At 41.3% G+C, this 16,666-nt stretch overlaps 2 protein-coding genes across 9 annotated transcripts in view; one reads left to right on the top strand and one right to left on the bottom strand.

Annotated features, from left to right (window-relative positions):
- Positions 1 to 16,666, bottom strand: part of VEPH1 (ventricular zone expressed PH domain containing 1) — a 207,965-nt gene that overhangs the window by 139,492 nt on the left and 51,807 nt on the right. The window lies entirely within an intron of this gene.
- Positions 1,319 to 7,412, top strand: PTX3 (pentraxin 3). Its single transcript, XM_070582964.1, has 3 exons — positions 1,319 to 1,601; positions 2,057 to 2,416; positions 6,182 to 7,412. The coding sequence occupies exons 1-3, from the start codon at positions 1,472 to 1,474 to the stop codon at positions 6,793 to 6,795; spliced, it is 1,104 nt and encodes a 367-aa protein (XP_070439065.1). The 5' UTR covers positions 1,319 to 1,471; the 3' UTR covers positions 6,796 to 7,412.

The following is a 16,666-nucleotide window of genomic DNA, read 5'->3' on the forward strand; positions in this document are numbered from 1 at the left end:
CCAATTCCTTCTTGCTGATCTTAAATAATTTTAAACACATTTATTTTCTAATTTCTAGCTGACATTTTAAATAAATGAAGTTCTTTAGGGAGGAGTGTCTAGTCCTTTTTGGTTTCTGCTGATTCTCATTTATGGTGAGTTGTTTCCTCTTACATTTACGTACTTTTCATTGTGAGTTTATTTTTACTGTGGCAGACGATATACATTTGAATCTCAAACATGTGTGAGGGCAGGCCTCAAGTCACAAACTCTCAGGGACCCTGTGGAGTTCAGTCACACGGACGTGCTGACTTCTCACTTTCCTGAGCTGGGCAGAGAGTGCGGCTGTGCCTGCTGAGATGCAGGAGGTAACTCTAAGGGTCCAGCTTTACGTGCCAGTCTCACTTCCACCTCCTCACCTGGCCTAAGCTTAGCCCCCACTTGGTGGTTGTCACAGCCCTGATAACCTCCACTCCTACCCCCTCCAAGGGAGCCCCAGCTGCAGCTCTGGGGCTCACCTTCTGTCTCAGCTCCCTCTCTGTCTTTGGCACCTGGACAATTTCCCTTACTTTACGGGGAACTCATTTGTATAGTTAAAGTTTTTATTATTATTATTATGTAGACACAATTCTAGGTGTTTTGTGCCAGAAAGTTTTCAGTTTAAACAGACCCCATATATTGGCAGAATTTACCCTAAATTTACTTAAAAATATGATCTTTGATTCTAAGCCTGGTGAAATAATATAATTTTCATATAATACCAGGTTATGAAAAGAAGCGTATCTAAAATCAGTTTACTCCTATCCCCCAGCTCTTTCTTATTCTAGGTTTGCCAGTTTTGCCATATTGTTTGTCATTAAAAAAATACATGTTTGTAAAAGTATAGTTGCAATTCCAGAAGGATTCAAGATCAAATAACTCAGAATGGACTTGGCTTCTGGAGCCATAGAATAGTTTGTCTTGGAATCACCGAATACCTTGCTCAGCTTAGACCTATAAAACTGTGTGCAAGTGAAAAGGGTTGTGAAATAAAGGCACACACAAAATGCTGAAACGATGCTCTTGCTTCACACTTCTATGCTTGCTGAACTATTTCTCTCCCTAACCCACCTCCCGCCCTTTCATCCCTGAGGGCTACGAATTCAAGTTACAACAGCCGGTCCTCAGGGGACACTCCCAGCCCTGGTTTCCCCCCTCTTTCCCCTCTGACCCTCCTCCAATTAATCTGCTGTGTAAACCTTTGCTTTTCACTATTGTGCAACGTGCGCATCTCCCTCCCTGTCCCCGCCAGCCCCCTCCCCCAAATTCAGGGAACTCCCGTTGCCGCAGTGCCACCGGCATTACTCATTCATCCCCATTCAGACTCTCCCAGCATTTATTAAGGGCTCTCGCCTCCTGCCTCTCAGAGTCCGCGCTCCTTCTCCGCTCCCTGGAGAGCCTCTGGCCTCGTTCCTACCGCCGGTTGTGGCAAGAGCTTCGTCTCTCTCCGGCAATGCATCTCCCTGCGATTCTGTTTTGTGTTCTCTGGTCTGTAGTGTCGGCCGAGAACTCGGACGATTATGAGCTCATGTATGTGAACTTGGACAACGAAATAGACAATGGACTCCATCCCACCGAGGACCGTAAGTTCATTTTAACTGTTTCTCTGCTAACCCCAATTACATATCCACCTCTTTGGGTCTAAATATTATGCATATACTTTATAGCCAATGAAATAAGCTAAAAATTATAGTTTATTTTGCAAAAGAGAGAAGCCCTTTAGGAAAGGGGGAGGTTTCAAAAAGTTATTTCTATCACAGATACACAGTGGGTTGAACCGTATGAAATCGCCGATATTTGCCTGCTCTGAGCTACATGAATGGCAATTTCATAGAGTTCAACTTAATATATACCTGCATGAGTGGTTTCTGTCATTCTCAAGATATTTACACACTGTTTTTCGGAGGTGTCCTTAAAGGGAAGGGGGTTGCTGGGGATGGGCTGTAACCTGGGGCCGCCGAGGGAGGTCAGCTTTTTACAAAGAGCACCCAAGGAAGGCCTGGGCGGGTCGGTAACGTGTGTGTGTCCCGCGCTCTAGCCACGCCGTGCGACTGCCGCCGGGAGGACTCCGAGTGGGACAAGCTCTTCACCATGCTGGAGAACTCGCAGATGCGGGAGGGCATGCTGCTGCAGGCCACTGACGACGTGCTGCGCGGCGAGCTGCAGAGGCTGCGGGAGGAGCTGGGCCGGCTGGCCGGCCGCCTGGCGGGGCCGTGCGCGCCCGCGGCCCCCGCGGAGGCCGGGCTGGCCCGCGCGCTGGCCGAGCTGCAGCAGGAGAGCCGGGACGCGGGCCGGCGGCTGGCGCGCCTGGAGGGCGCGGCGCTCGAGGAGCTGCGGCAGACGCGCGCCGACCTGCGCGCCCTGCAGGCCGGGGCGGCCCCGCGCTGGCTGCCCGCAGGTGAGGAGCCCCCGCGGCTTTGTTCTAGAGCGCGCTCTGCGGGACGCCGCGGCCGGCAGTCCCCTGGGGGAGGCCTTCCCGGGGGAAACGGGCGCGCGGACCTCCGCTTCTCCATGCACGGTCACAGAGCTCAGACGCACCATGCTAGGCAGGAAAACTGGCTTTAAAAGGTCTCCTCCAGCCCCGAGACATCCCAGAAGATAGCCGTGGACGTCACCATCATAGTCTTGAAATAGACGTCAAGGGCCCCTGACTGACACCCGATCCTACCAGGCATTGCAGGAGCTCCCTTGACCGATCATAACCGTGACCTCTCTCACTGTCCTGCTTCCCTCCGTTAGGGATTTCCACTTCTTCTAATTTTAGCCTGTCTCTCTTTTGGGGGGAGCTCTGGTTCCCCGGGCTATTTCAGGCCCAGACTAACTTTTAGGGACGTTTTCCAGTCCCCGGGCCGGCCTCTCCTCCCTGCTGTTTCTGAGCAAGAGACCTGGGATGGATCTGATCTCCCCGAGGGTTGGTGGAATTCCTGAGGGATCCCCCAGCCCCCAGAGGTCTGTTGAATTAGCGTGAGAGAGGAGGGCGGAGGATGTGCGGCTTGGGATTAACCGGTGGCTGCGGGATCCAAAGGGGAACAGTCAGGTGTAGGAGCCAGTTGGTATCTGGGCCACCCCGGGGATGGGAGGATCAGGGCCAAACAGGAGAGAGGCCCTTCCAACTAGCTGCATCTTGTCAAAGTTCATATGATGCTATTTGAATCTCCAAACACGTGTGGGCCGGAAATAATACATTTTAAAGATATTAAAAAACAAAGAGAAGATTTAGAGCCAAGTGACACTCCATTATAGGGCAAACTTTCTAAGAAATGGTGATGCAACGGTCATTTATGGTTTATATTAGAAAATCAGTGTCCTAGGTAGGAAAATATAGCTTATACTTTTCCTGAAAATCTCATAAACAGAAAACAAGTGCAAGCAATGCCATGCTTCCTTATGTTTCCAGTACAACAGCTCTTACTGCACGGGGTGGGAGGGAGAATCATAGCAGGTATGAGAGCGTGTTTCACTTAGAATTACAGGAGTCAGACTGGAATGTCAGTTTTTTCTAAAGATTTGAGGACTGTTTATCAGTGCAGAGCATAGTTTCTTAAATATTAAGTAGGGCTTCACAGGGGGAAAAGCATAAACCAAATATACAATAGATCCACAGTGTAAGTGACAAAGAGGCAAATTATAATTCTGTGGCTATTTTAATGGATGGAATTTCTTGTCTTTTGCAAACCATGTATAATCATTATACATATAACAAAACTACTGTAGCATTATGCTAATTTTCATCGTCACTTCTGCATACTAGTTAGAGCAGAAGAAGGGTGCATTTCTGAATTCTAAAATGTTAATTTCTTGTTACCTCGAGTAGTACTTTCCCCACATGCTTTGCTTTCCCCTCCCTTGTTTCCTGCCAGCTTGGCTCCTGAGGAATTCCTAATCATTCTGTTGTCGGTCTCCTAAGAACCTGGTTGGAATTTTGTTTGGTCTTTGATAATATAATCAGAAAAACCTATTAGTTAAAGGTTATTTCATGAGAAAGTTCTCATATTTTAAAGAAATATCAAGAGAATCACTGGTCCCCAAAAGAAGCCACAAAAACCCCACGAGCATGTAGTTCCTCTCTATGAACTCAGAGAGCCAGTGCAGCCTCCAGAGGAAGCTGAGTCTCCAAGAGGCCAGCGCGGCCAGCGAGGGATGGTTGGAATGCAGTGCTGACTGCTGGGCTTACTGAAACAGGGCGTCACTATAGTAGATTGCAGTAGGCACCTTCTTGAACACGACTTTACTGGACGTTACCGAGAATTTCTCAATGCCCATGCATATGCTGATCTTTTGTTCCATGACCTTCGTTTGATTTAATTAACCCAGTTTGTTGATTTAAATGAACCTACCAATTTCATTTGAGAAAAAGAATCAATGCCTCTTTAAAAATTAATTTTAAAGAATCTTCAAAACTTCAAATTATTCAGTGAAAAAGTTAATAACAAAGCGTGATGGGGCCAATTTTGAGCTTTGGTATTGTAACTTCTTTTAGAGGATTTTCTGAATCTCAATATTTCTTTGTCTATTTCTAAAGGATAAGGTCCACATCTCAGTTTCTCAGGACAGAGACTGCCCTCAGCCCCTTGCTGGTGTTTACGTTACTTCACTGCACTCTGCATGGGTGTTGGTTCCTGCAAGTTCTGTCTATTCAGCAGTTAGTCTTTAAATGCTCCGGGAGTTTGCTTTTCAAAGCTATCTTACGGCAAATCTTTTTTAGGTTGTTATAAAGTGAATACTTAGCCCTTACTTAGATTTTTTAAAAAAATTCTTTATCTGATCTTTCATACATACATGAGGTTAGCATAAAGCAGAGCTCACTTGTTAAAGGTTTTATCACATCGTTTCCCAGAGACACCTGGAAGGCCTTCACTTCAGCATCTCCAGCTCCTTGACTGGACACGTGACCTGGAGATGCACCGAGGTGGGAGTTTACTGAGCTCCCAACCCCCAAGTTTGAAAGTCTCCTTCTAACTGCTCTTCAGCAGAAATATGTTCTCCACCAGGCCCCTTGGAAGCATTCACTCTTCCTTAAAGGTTTTTTATTACTGCTTAAATAGTATTTATAAACATATGGACAAAGTAAGAGTGTTTAAGCATATGCTTGGTCTATGCAACTCTTCTTGAGAGCTGCAGACCTGTTGCTTACAGAGTTGCAGAGCATTAGAAGGAGAAGGGAAGAGGCTTTTACAGATAGCTGTAAAGCTCAGAGAGATTATGGGACTCATGAAAAGCTGCACAGCTTACTAGTAGCAAAACAAACTGAATTTCAGCTCTTCTAGCCAAACCCGAGGTTTCTTCTACCATTAAGAAGCAAGGCAGTGTGCTGGCTAAGGATGTGGCCTCTGCAGCCAGTGTGCCCAATCTCAACGCCCAGTTTCACCCCTTGCCAGTTATATAAGCATAGCCAAGCGACTTAGGGCTTTATGCCTCAGTTTTCTCATCCGCAAAATGGGACTATGAAGACTATCTCTTAGGGTTGGTAGGAGGATTAAAATGACATCTGAAGTGACTAGAACAGTATCTGGCACATAGTTAGTACTTGATGGGAGTTAGTCATCATTATTACACACTGTTGTCCTTCACAAGTGGTGTTCTATAAACTGCAGAGTTTACAAACATCTGAGAACATGTGCTATGTTAAAATGTGTTCAGCAACAACATGCCTGTCCTCGAGTTTTGTTTAAAACTGCATGTTGGCAATGGCTAAATGGGGTGAGCTAGGTCCATTGCATTCACAGATTTTTTGTTCTAGGAGTTTGGTGAAGTCAAGGAGATGGAAACAAGTTTGGCTCTAAGTTCTTGGAAATTACAGTGTCATTGTTTAAAGTTAATGCATCATTCAACATTTTTAAAAAGCTGTAACAAAGAAAATAAGCTATCTGGAGGGGGCAGTAGTTATTAAAACGCGGTTGTCATTCTGTTGTGGGTTTGGACAGCCTGGCTCCTCTGCCTGCCTTCTTCTCCATTTAGCTGCTCGCTGGGGAAGACCGCTGGCTTCCTTGTTCCTGTGTGCTTTGCTTATGCTCTGCAGAGAGCATACTTGGGGGCCCTCAAGTCATAATGTGATGCTGCCTATAATTTTCAATTGTAGTCATTAAAATGCCTAAATGCCAGAATCATTTCTGAATGAATTTATATTTTCTCTCATATTCTTCTTACTTTCTTGCTACTCTAGGTTGTGAAACAGCGGTTTTGTTCCCAATGCGTTCCAAGAAGATTTTTGGAAGCGTGCATCCGGCGAGACCACTGAGGCTTGAGTCTTTTAGTGCCTGCATTTGGGTCAAAGCCACAGACGTATTAAACAAAACCATCCTGTTTTCCTATGGCACAAAGAGGAATCCATATGAGATCCAGCTGTACCTCAGCTCCCAGTCCATAGTGTTTGTGGTGGGTGGAGAGGAGAGCAAGCTGGTCGCTGATACTGTGGTTTCCCTGGGGAGGTGGACCCATCTGTGCAGCACCTGGAATTCAGAGAAAGGGCGCACGTCCTTGTGGGTAGACGGTGAACTGGTGGCTTCCACTGTCGAGATGGCCACAGGTCATGTTGTCCCCGAGGGAGGAATCCTGCAGATCGGCCAAGAAAAGAACGGCTGCTGTGTGGGTGGTGGCTTTGATGAAACATTAGCCTTTTCTGGAAGACTCACAGGCTTCAATATCTGGGATCATGTTCTCAGCAATGAAGAGATAAGGGAGACCGGAGGAGCAGAGTCTTGTCACATCCGGGGAAATGTTGTTGGGTGGGGAGTCACAGAGATTCAGCCACACGGAGGAGCTCAGTATGTTTCATAAGTGTTGTAAAACTCTGCTTGAAGCCAAAGAAGGAAACTCACATTTTCAACATATGCCAGTTGGGAAGGTTTAAGAAACCTCAGTGTGTATTAAGAATGCTTGAGACTAATGAAGGAGAGAGTTAAGATCCATTTTTATTTGTCTTGGAAAAACATTGAATACACAGTTGAGGGGAAGACGCTGGAGAAGCCTTTTGGGGATATTGTTACTAGACCTTATGCCATGGTGCTTTCAGATGAATGCTGTGTCTTTGTCAGATAAACTCTCAAATAATTAAAAAGGACTCTATTGTTGAACAGAAGGACAATTGTTTTACTTTTCTCTGGTTATTTTTGTTTTGGCCAGAGATAAATTTTACATTGGAAGAATAATAAAATAACATTTGTCGTCCATTGTTCATTGTTACTGGTATGTACCTTATTACAAAAAAATGAGGATAAAACATATTTATACTACAATCTGACTTAACAAATACAAATGTAGTTTATATGTTATAATCGAATGTCACTTTTTTGAGAAGATAGTTATATAAGTTATATTGTAAAATGGTTTTGTATTAATTTTATTAAGACTATTTTTGTAAAGCTCTACTGTAAATAAAATATTTTCTAAAACTAGCCCGTGTCGTCTAAATTTAAATTTAAAAGATGTTTTGGAGCAAATCCACAGTTTTCTTTTTTCATCTAAAGCAGGCAATTAGTTTTCAGATACTAATCTATTATGTAAATAGTAATAGTCAACATTGTTAGAGACAAACTATGGAGTTGTTTAAGCTTTAGCATCCTGTAAATCATAAGCAAGAAATATGATCTTGGCTAAGTCAACTCATCTCCCTGGATTTTAGTTTTCTCAACTGAGAAATCAAGGAATTGAGTAAATAATGATTTCTAGATCTCTTCCAATGTGATGATTCTACGAGCATCCACAACTGTCTGTGCTGTGGAACATGGAAAACAAATGAATTTGCAAAGGTTCCCAGATACACGTGGCGCCTGCAAGAGGTGGCTTAGGACTGTTATTTGGGCGATCTAAGAATCTGGAAAAGAAACAAGGCCTCCTGCCCTGAAAGCACACCCCATTCTCTTCCTTCTGCAGGAAGGAGAGGACGGCCAACCTCGTTCACCCTGCAGACGGGAGGTAACTCTCCGCCACACCAGTGTTCTCCCCTGTACGGGCCGTGCAGGCCTGAGGGAACAGCACAGAGCCACTTGTGAACATCAGTGGAGATATCGTACAACCGTAGAGGTGGTGTGTCCGCCTAAAGATGGGGCCTGAACAACCACAGGTCATCTCCTCGTGAGGTTTGGAGAACAGGGCCAGGAGTAATTACCAAACCACATTTTGTAACTAACTAGCTGTGTGTCCTTAGACAAGTTACTTAACTCCCTTGGGTCTTCTCAGGAAAGGGAGGGGGTTGGATTTTTAGTGCCTTTCAGCAATATAATTCCATGTATCTAGGAGCCTTTGAGGATGCTCGTGATATCACTACAGCTTCATCCCACTCGTGAGACCCACAAAACCTGACTGATGAGTCTCTAAGAAAATCGTTCACAGTTCTGAGCTGCTGGGCCAGTCTCAGCCCCTTGGAGATGACATAATTCAAAGTTGCAGGCACAGTGGTTGTGTGCAAGGCCCTGTTTAGCCATTGTGGGCACAGCCTGAATGCTTAGCTGGAAGAAGAAATACTGGACAAATCTTAAGGGGAGATTAAGCATGCTTTCAATTCCTTTCCACATTTCAGCATGAATTAGATCTGTTCAAGAGACCCAAGATAAGGCAGGCCAAAATATATGTGAACTCATACATTGACGGCGTTAAATGTAAGGGAACTTTGAAAATTTTTTTTTTACGGGAATTGCATGTTGAGGGCAGAGAAGAAACAGAAGGAAATAAAGTAATTCATGGATTGCAAAACTAGAAATTTCATCTGCTACAGAAGTAAGTCTGGAGAAGTGTTCCAGAGACTTCTAACTGTTCCTTGATATCTATTCTCCCTCTTTTCCTAAGGAACAGAATTCTAGTTTTAATGGCATATATGGCCACTCCAGAGCACTATTCTTTCCAGCATCAGTTGCAGCTACGTGTGGCCATGTGACTAAGTCCTGGCTGACGCTGAAATATTGGAGATGATTGCCTTTCCCATCCTCCTTCCAACTGATTGGAATATAGTAATGATGGGAATTTCAGCAGCCGTCTTAGACCATGAGATGAACTCAAACAATATTGAAAAAGCCTGTGTCTCCGATGTTGCGAAGCTGTCTTGCCAGCCCTGGGCTCCCTGCCCTGGCCTTCTTTTACGTGAGAGAAAAATATACTGCTCTCTTCTTTAATCCACTATTGGTTGTCCACCTAATCTAATGCCAATCCAGTAGAGAATTTTTTTTTAATTAAAGAAACCATGTACTTTATTCCCTCAAACACTCATTGTCTATACTTAGAAAATACTTTTTACAAATTCTCAGGAAGTTAGCTATCTGACTTTTCTTTTTACTAACTAGTAGCATTTAGTGAGCTTTAGAATACATAGTGCCAGCAAAAGGAGGAAGTAAGAAATGTGTAAAACAGAAATAAAATATCTAAAAAGAAATATCAGCAAGTTGGCTTACTTTAGCACATTGGCAAAGAGTTTCATTCACAAGAATAGCCAGTGAGGGCATTGCAATGTTGTGGCATAGGACAATTAGTGTGCAACGTTACTCAAGTTATTAGGAGGAAAAATATGTGTGGAACTAATGCATAACACTTCGTATACATGTATATATACAGTGGTACATGTGTGCTGGAAGGACCAGCTGTCCTGGTTCTCATAGGGCCATCTCGGCCTTAACACTCAAAGTCCTGTGTCCCGGGAAGCCCTTCAGTTCCAGGCAAATTGTGACAGTTTATCAACTTGTCACACTAGTACATACTTATGTGTCAGGAGAGCAATGTTTCTGCAGTGATAGATTATGAACGAAACAGAGTTGATGTTTTCCTTGTCTATTACAATATAGATTGGCTTGTAATTAAGTATTAATTACTTTAAAAAATATCAAGAACATTTGACTACTAAGTTCATACTGTAGAATTTTAGAGCTTGGTATTTACAATTACTTAATTAACTTCGCTTCAACAAAGAATTGGATCTGAAAACAAAGAAATTATAATTGATTTTTATTACCTCTCTTGTTAAATTTTATATTGAAAGCTTGCTAAGAAGCTTACTAAGGCCAAATGTTCCCAGAACTATCTTTTAGCCACTTAAGAAATAATACTCGTAAAGTTAAAAATCTTGGTCAAAGTAATTGTACACATTCACTTATATATTCCTGGATTCGGTGAACTTGAAAATTTAGATTGCTGACCCTTGCATGCAAATCTGAATGTTTTATAAATCTGGAGTGTAGAGGAAAGCTTCCTGGGCTTGGGGTCAGAAATCCAGCATTCAAGTCCTCGCACCATCACCTACTAACTATAAGACTTTGGGCCTGCCAACTATGAATTTCAAATTAGCAAAGAAATTAGCTCTAATAGGATTTGCTTTCCTTGCTGACGGGTTATTATGAGGATGACATAAAAACAGATAGTGTATAAAAAGAGCTTTCTAAACTGTACAGTAATATTTGAAATAAAATAGTTAATATTAAAAATGTTTTTCCAAGTTGTTCCCAGTGGGTTAAACAGAAAAATAAGTAAACAAAAATACAAACAAATAAACAACCATGAAGATTCCCTTACATTGTGGGTAAGCCATTCCCAGAACCCAGCTCTGTGTGTTCATATCCGGACAGGCCTTATTCTACTTCACAGCAACACCTGCTGGTGGAGTCAAGCAGGTGCAAACCCGGGCAGGCATTTGACCCAAGACTTGGGGAGCAATTCAGAAGAGGTGCTTTCCTGTTTCAAGATGTGTCTCTACTTCTTGATCCACATTTGGGTTGACTTTTCACAACACTACATTTAACACTTCCTTGTGTGTGTTAATATTCAGGTTGAATATTCTTAATAAGATTTCTTAGGAGCCCGTTTCCTAGAATACTTGATTAACAAATTCTTTCTCAACAGCCTGTAGTATGGCGGACTTACAATCTTTTCCTTTAAGAATACTTGTACCATGGGGCAGGCCTGTGGCCAAGTGGTTAAGTTCACACACTCTGCTTCAGTGGCTCGGGGTTTCACAGGTTCAGATCCTGGGCGCAGACATGGCACGGCTCCTCAAGCCATGTGAGGCGGCATCCCACACGCCACAACCGGAGGGACCTACAGCTGGAATATACAACTATGTACTGGGAGGGCTTTGGGGAGAAGAAGAAGAAGAAGAAAAAGAAGATTGGCAACAGATGTTAGCTCAGGGGCCAATCTTTAAAAAAAGAAACAGAAAAAAAAGATACAAAAACAATTTTAAAAAAAGAATAGTTGTATCATGAATTTTTAACGACCAAGTATCTCCCAGGGATTATGAAACTCCACAAATAGGTATGGTTCTGCCCTCAGTATTTTCATATGGGCCTGGCACATGGCATGTGATACTCAATTAGTGATGATGACAATGATGATGATGGCCACAACGACGATGATGACGATGATGATATTAAGAAGAATTGTAGAAACCACGATGAACTACGGGCCCCGCCTTGTGTGAAGTGTAGCTGCTTTATCTATTTAAGCCTCGCATCCACCTTATGTGGTACATATTACTGCTGCCATAACAAATGGGGGTCAATTTTCTATCTCCATTTTTTCTGAGACAGCTCACCAATCAGTGGTTTAAATTTTGTCTCACATCAAGAAAGAAATGAGATGAATTTATCATAATTAAGTAGACAGTCTTTTCTAGGCTTTGCCAGTAAATCGAAAAGGAATTTGGACTCTTGCTGAGACAATACCACATTTTCTTTCCAAAGACTTTCGACTTAACTTTCAAATCTTTTGAGGTCATCCTGTTACCTGTGCCAGAGGACTATGTAAAGGCATATCGACGGAGAAACGTATTTCCTTATCCTGAGCACTGATTCAGAAATGCAGAGGAAGGCACATCGCTGCTTTAGCTCTGACAGCGGTGCTGTGAATTGTAGCACAGAGTTCCAAACCCAAATCTGGAGAGGGGCTCCCCACAAGCCCTCAAGCAACCCCTCCCAGGCGCAGATACCCTCCTTTTAAGGATTTTCAATAATACTGTAAACTTCTCAGCCGAAAGATGTGCTAACTCACACTGCACTAAGCATTAGGGATGCTTTTATATCGCATCACTGGACACATTCTACAGAGCATCTTCACACGGCAGAGAACAAATCGGAGAACTACTCAGGACCACTGAAAAACAGCCCTCTTGCTCTGAAAAGGTTCTGGTACAAAATATTAAATTACCTCTGATATGATTTAAACAGAAAACAAATTCATTATCCAAGTGACATTCTTGTCTTATTTTTTAACTCAAGGGGAAGCATTCAACATTTCCCCCATTAAGTATGATTTTAGTTGTAGGTTTTTTGGTAGATATCTTTTATTAGATTAAGGATGTTGACTTCTATTGCTGCTTTGCTGAGACACTTCATTCTTTTTTTTTAAAGATTGGCGCCCAAGCTGACAACTGTTGCCAATCTTCTTTTTTTTTTTTTTCCTGCTTTTTTTCTCCCCAAATCCCTCCCAGTACATAGTTGTATATTCTAGTTATGGATCCTGCTAGTTGTGGCATGTGGAACACCGCCTCAACATGGTCTAATGAGCGGTGCCATGTCCACTCCCAGGATCCGAACCCTGGGCTGCTGAAGTAGAGCTTGCGAACTTAACCACTTGGCCACGGGGCTGGCCCCTGAGACACTTTTTAAAATCATGAACAGACTTTGCATTTTACAAAAGAAGATATTTAAAGTTTTGCTTTTTATAGTTAGGTCTTTATTCCACATGAAGTTAATCTATGCATGTTCTGATAAAGACAGTTGTCCCAGAACCACTTATTGAATGATCCATTCTTATCCATTGCAAAGATTCTCCACCATATACGCAATTACATGTATGCAAGGACTTATTTCTTGCCTCTCTATTCTATTCCACAGGCTGTTTGGCTGTTCTTGTCCCAGTGCCACTCCTTTTTAATTGCTATGATTTTACAACAACTTGATGTCTGGTATGGAAATTATTACCTCCCCCTCCTCTCCAACAACTCGCATCTTCTCTTTCTGCAAAATTATTTTGGCTCTGTGTTCCACCTTATCTTACTTGTGATTTTAAAGTCAGCTTGTCTTCTTTCTTGGACATCTTTGTTGGCATTTTATTAAAATTTCATTGAATTTATAGATTAATTTAGAGAAAACTGACATCTTTGCTACATCCATGAACATGATTTATTGCTCCATTTGCTTATCTTTTATTTAATTACTTTCAAAAAAATTGTTTTATTCTCAAAATTCGCACACATCTTTTTCTCTAGATATCTTGTATTTTGCTACTTTAATATTTTCAATATTACATTTCAATTTATCATTGCTGGTGTATAGGAAAACAACCGTTTTCTGTAAATTGATCTCACTTCCAGGAACTTTACTAAAATTTCTCCTATTATGTTCAAGAATTGACTAGAGAGTATTTGGATTTTCTACTATAGGTAATCATATTTTTTAGAAATAATGATTGTTTTGTCACTTCCCTTCTGATTCTTATAATCAGAATTATATAGTGCCACAGTAAATAGAAGTAGACATAGTGGCATTCTTGCCTCATTCCAGACTTTATGCTTCTAATGTTTCACCATTACATATAAATGCTCTTTATATATATATATATATCTCCTCCTAATAAGTTTAAGGAAGCTCCTCAAAATTCCTAGTTTTCAAAAAAATTTTTTTTCATGAATGAGTACTGAATTTCATGAGATGCTTTTAGTGATCACATGACTTTTTTCTGCTTTAGTCTTTTACTGTGAGGAATTACATTTTGAATATTAAGCCATCCTTGCATTCCTGGGATAAATTCAACTTAGTTATTATGAATTTTATAAAATGAGGATAACAATAGTTTCTCCCTCATAAGATGTTGGGAGAGTTATATGAGTTGAAAAACTAGTACCTGGTACAGAGTTAGCACTCAGAAAATGTTAACTATTGTTTTCTTTAAGCATTTCTAGAGTCATTTTGCTAAAATTTTTATTTGTGATTTGTGCCTCTATGTTCATAATTAAGATGGGCCTATGTTTTCTTTTCTTATATTGTCCTTGCCTGGTGTTGATATCATGGCTGTATTAGCCTTGTAAGATTAGTTGGAGAATGTACTTCTTTTTTAATTATCTGAAAAAGTTTAGATAAGATTGTAATTATTCCTTGTACATTTGTTCTAATTTGCCTGTAAAATGATGTAAGGCAGTTTTTGTTTTGTTTTTGGTAGGTTGATTTTAAAATACTATTTGATGTAGGGATAGTCAGGTTTTCTAACCCCTTTGCTCTCAAGTTCAAATCAAGGGGATACTCTGCTCAGGTGTTTAATCCTTTCTCCAAATGGAAGACCCTTTCACAATTTCCTTCTCACTGGGAGAGTTCAGAGAATACAAAGCAGACAAATGGAGTCTAACCAATTTGAATAAAATGAATTTGTATTTACATTTAATGTAAAAGTAAATGTTCATATCTAATCATTAATAATGAGAAGTAGCAAAAAATTGGCTTGGAACTACTGAACTTCAGGGATAGATACATAAGCTCATTTGACAAAGTCTCTCATGATTGATTTAGAAGCATAAATGAGGCATTTGGTTTGGAATCAGGCACAGACATGTATAACACAAATGAAAAAATATGATCAATGGAATAATACCAACCAAGTGTAAGGGGTGGTCACCACTGGTACACCACAAGGCTTGCCTGGCCCCATGTGGTCTACTTTTTCATTAGTGTTTTAAAATGAAGTTAGAGTGATTCTCTTCCTAAAATTTACAGATGACAAGAACCTTGGAAGAACTGCTGATACACTGAGATGGAGCATCATTATCCAGCAAGATCTGGGCATGCCAAAGTAATGGGCTGAATCTCTTAAGAAGAAATTGTGAAGAGATAAAAGTAAATACTTACATAAGGCTGCTTTTTGGTATCCACTCTTCATTTACATCAATGTTGGCAACAGCCCTGGGTTTCTTTTGGGGATCTACTCCCCATCCATGTGGTTCTGCTGCAATTGACTCCCATCTTTGGCTTTGAGGGTAGCTCATGCCACAAGCCTGGCCAACTGAGGTACTGTATCCTCTGGCAACAATCATGGATTGGTTTAGAAATGGGCATGTGGCCCGTGTCATGTCAAACAGAGACGAGACTGGATATGGAGCTCCTTTTGCTCAACTGGTCTTCATGGTGATGTGAGCTGGAAGCTGCAGAGGCCCATAACATGGAACAGGAAAGTGAAACCAATCTACAGGAAGCAGAGGTGAGTAATTTGTTGGGATCACCATTGAGCCCTGAATCAAGCTCTATGGGAAGTCTGATATTCTCATATACTTTTCAGTCACGTGTTCCAACGAGGTGTTCTTCCTCCGCCGCCTCTTCTTTTTCTCGTTATTGTTCTTCTTCTCCTCCTCCTCCTTCTTATCTTCCATTTCCTTTCCTTTGTCATCATCATCATCAAGCCACTTATACCTGCAGTTTCTCTTACTTAAAATACTACTAATTGGTAAAATGGAATAATAATAGGACTTGTGTTATGGAATTTTGTGAGGATTAAATGACATAATTGGGATAAAGTGCTTAACGCAGCATTTGGCATAAAGAGAGCATGAAAAAAATTGTAGTCATTGTAGTTATTATAATTATTATTGTTATCATTGAATGGATGACCATTTAGTGAGGATTCAAGTGTTGCCTGGGTAACTGAGCTAAATCATGTTTAATATCCCAATTTAATGTCCCAATAAGATTCTACAATTTTATAATTCTAGGCTTGTAAAAACTTAGATGAAATCAAATAACTGAACTACTTTAGCATATCTATAGTAGTAGAAAATGGGAGAATGGCAATTAGGATAATATAAGTCAAGGAGGAAGATCTAAAGAGGAGAAAACTGTAGGTAAAGAAAAAGGAATCCCAGTGATGCCTCCTAAGGCTGTCTGGCAGAGGATATATGTCAAAGATTTGCAGAGCAGGAAACTTACTAATTGGAGACAGCAAGATCCTTTCTGCTTTGCAGCTCTAAGTTTGATGGACTCATGTAGGTGATTGTGGAGTTTTACAGACACATCAGTCCTAAAAATCTAAACCCTGAAATATGTAGCCCCAAACTTTTATAGGTCAAATTATCATTTATTTTATGGTAATTTTCATAGTGCCAGATCAAATAAACCAAATCGTTTGTTTATTTCAAATGCCTGCAGTGAATTCGGAAAGTCTATTTTGTGCTTCAAAAGATTTCTTTGTCACTGAGAGTGCATTTCCAAAAAAAAAAAACACGTGAGCTAAGTTCTTGGCAGCTGCAAAGAGACAATTCAATTTTTTTTTTTGTAAATCAGTTACTTGCAAGTCTAACTATCACAGTTTTAAAATGTGTGTTGTGTTTGTAATTCCTATAAAATCTGTTCCAAATATCTAGCCAAGGTGGTGAAAAAAGCATAATTGCTTTTCTGGACTTTTAGCAAATTTAATTGCACGAATAAAGTGAAATTAGAATTTAATCCTGTAGCCAAAGAAAATGAGAAATGAATGAAACTGACTGCTAATATCAATGACAAACCTTTAGAGGGGAGCACAGGTAGAGTGATGAACTTCCACTGTCGTGGCTGAGATTCAGACATTTCCTGGCATGTGGCAGACCACTGGGTGGCTGGTCAGATGTCCAGGGGGTGGTGGTGCTAAAAACTCCTTCTTGGGAGTGTCTGGTACAGTGAATAAAACCTTAGTCCTGGGTAGGCCATAGCCA

The sequence above is a fragment of the Equus przewalskii genome, chromosome 18 (genome assembly GCF_037783145.1).
Source record: "Equus przewalskii isolate Varuska chromosome 18, EquPr2, whole genome shotgun sequence".
Classification (NCBI taxonomy): Eukaryota; Metazoa; Chordata; class Mammalia; order Perissodactyla; family Equidae; genus Equus; species Equus przewalskii.

Bases quoted from the DNA above. Each gene is read 5' to 3' on its own strand.
- PTX3 (XM_070582964.1), top strand. From the start codon at position 1,472: ATGCATCTCCCTGCGATTCTGTTTTGTGTTCTCTGGTCTGTAGTGTCG. The intron at 1,602-2,056 runs GTAAGTTCATTT...CCCGCGCTCTAG, and splicing joins ACTCCATCCCACCGAGGACC to CCACGCCGTGCGACTGCCGC. The intron at 2,417-6,181 runs GTGAGGAGCCCC...TTGCTACTCTAG, and splicing joins CCCGCGCTGGCTGCCCGCAG to GTTGTGAAACAGCGGTTTTG.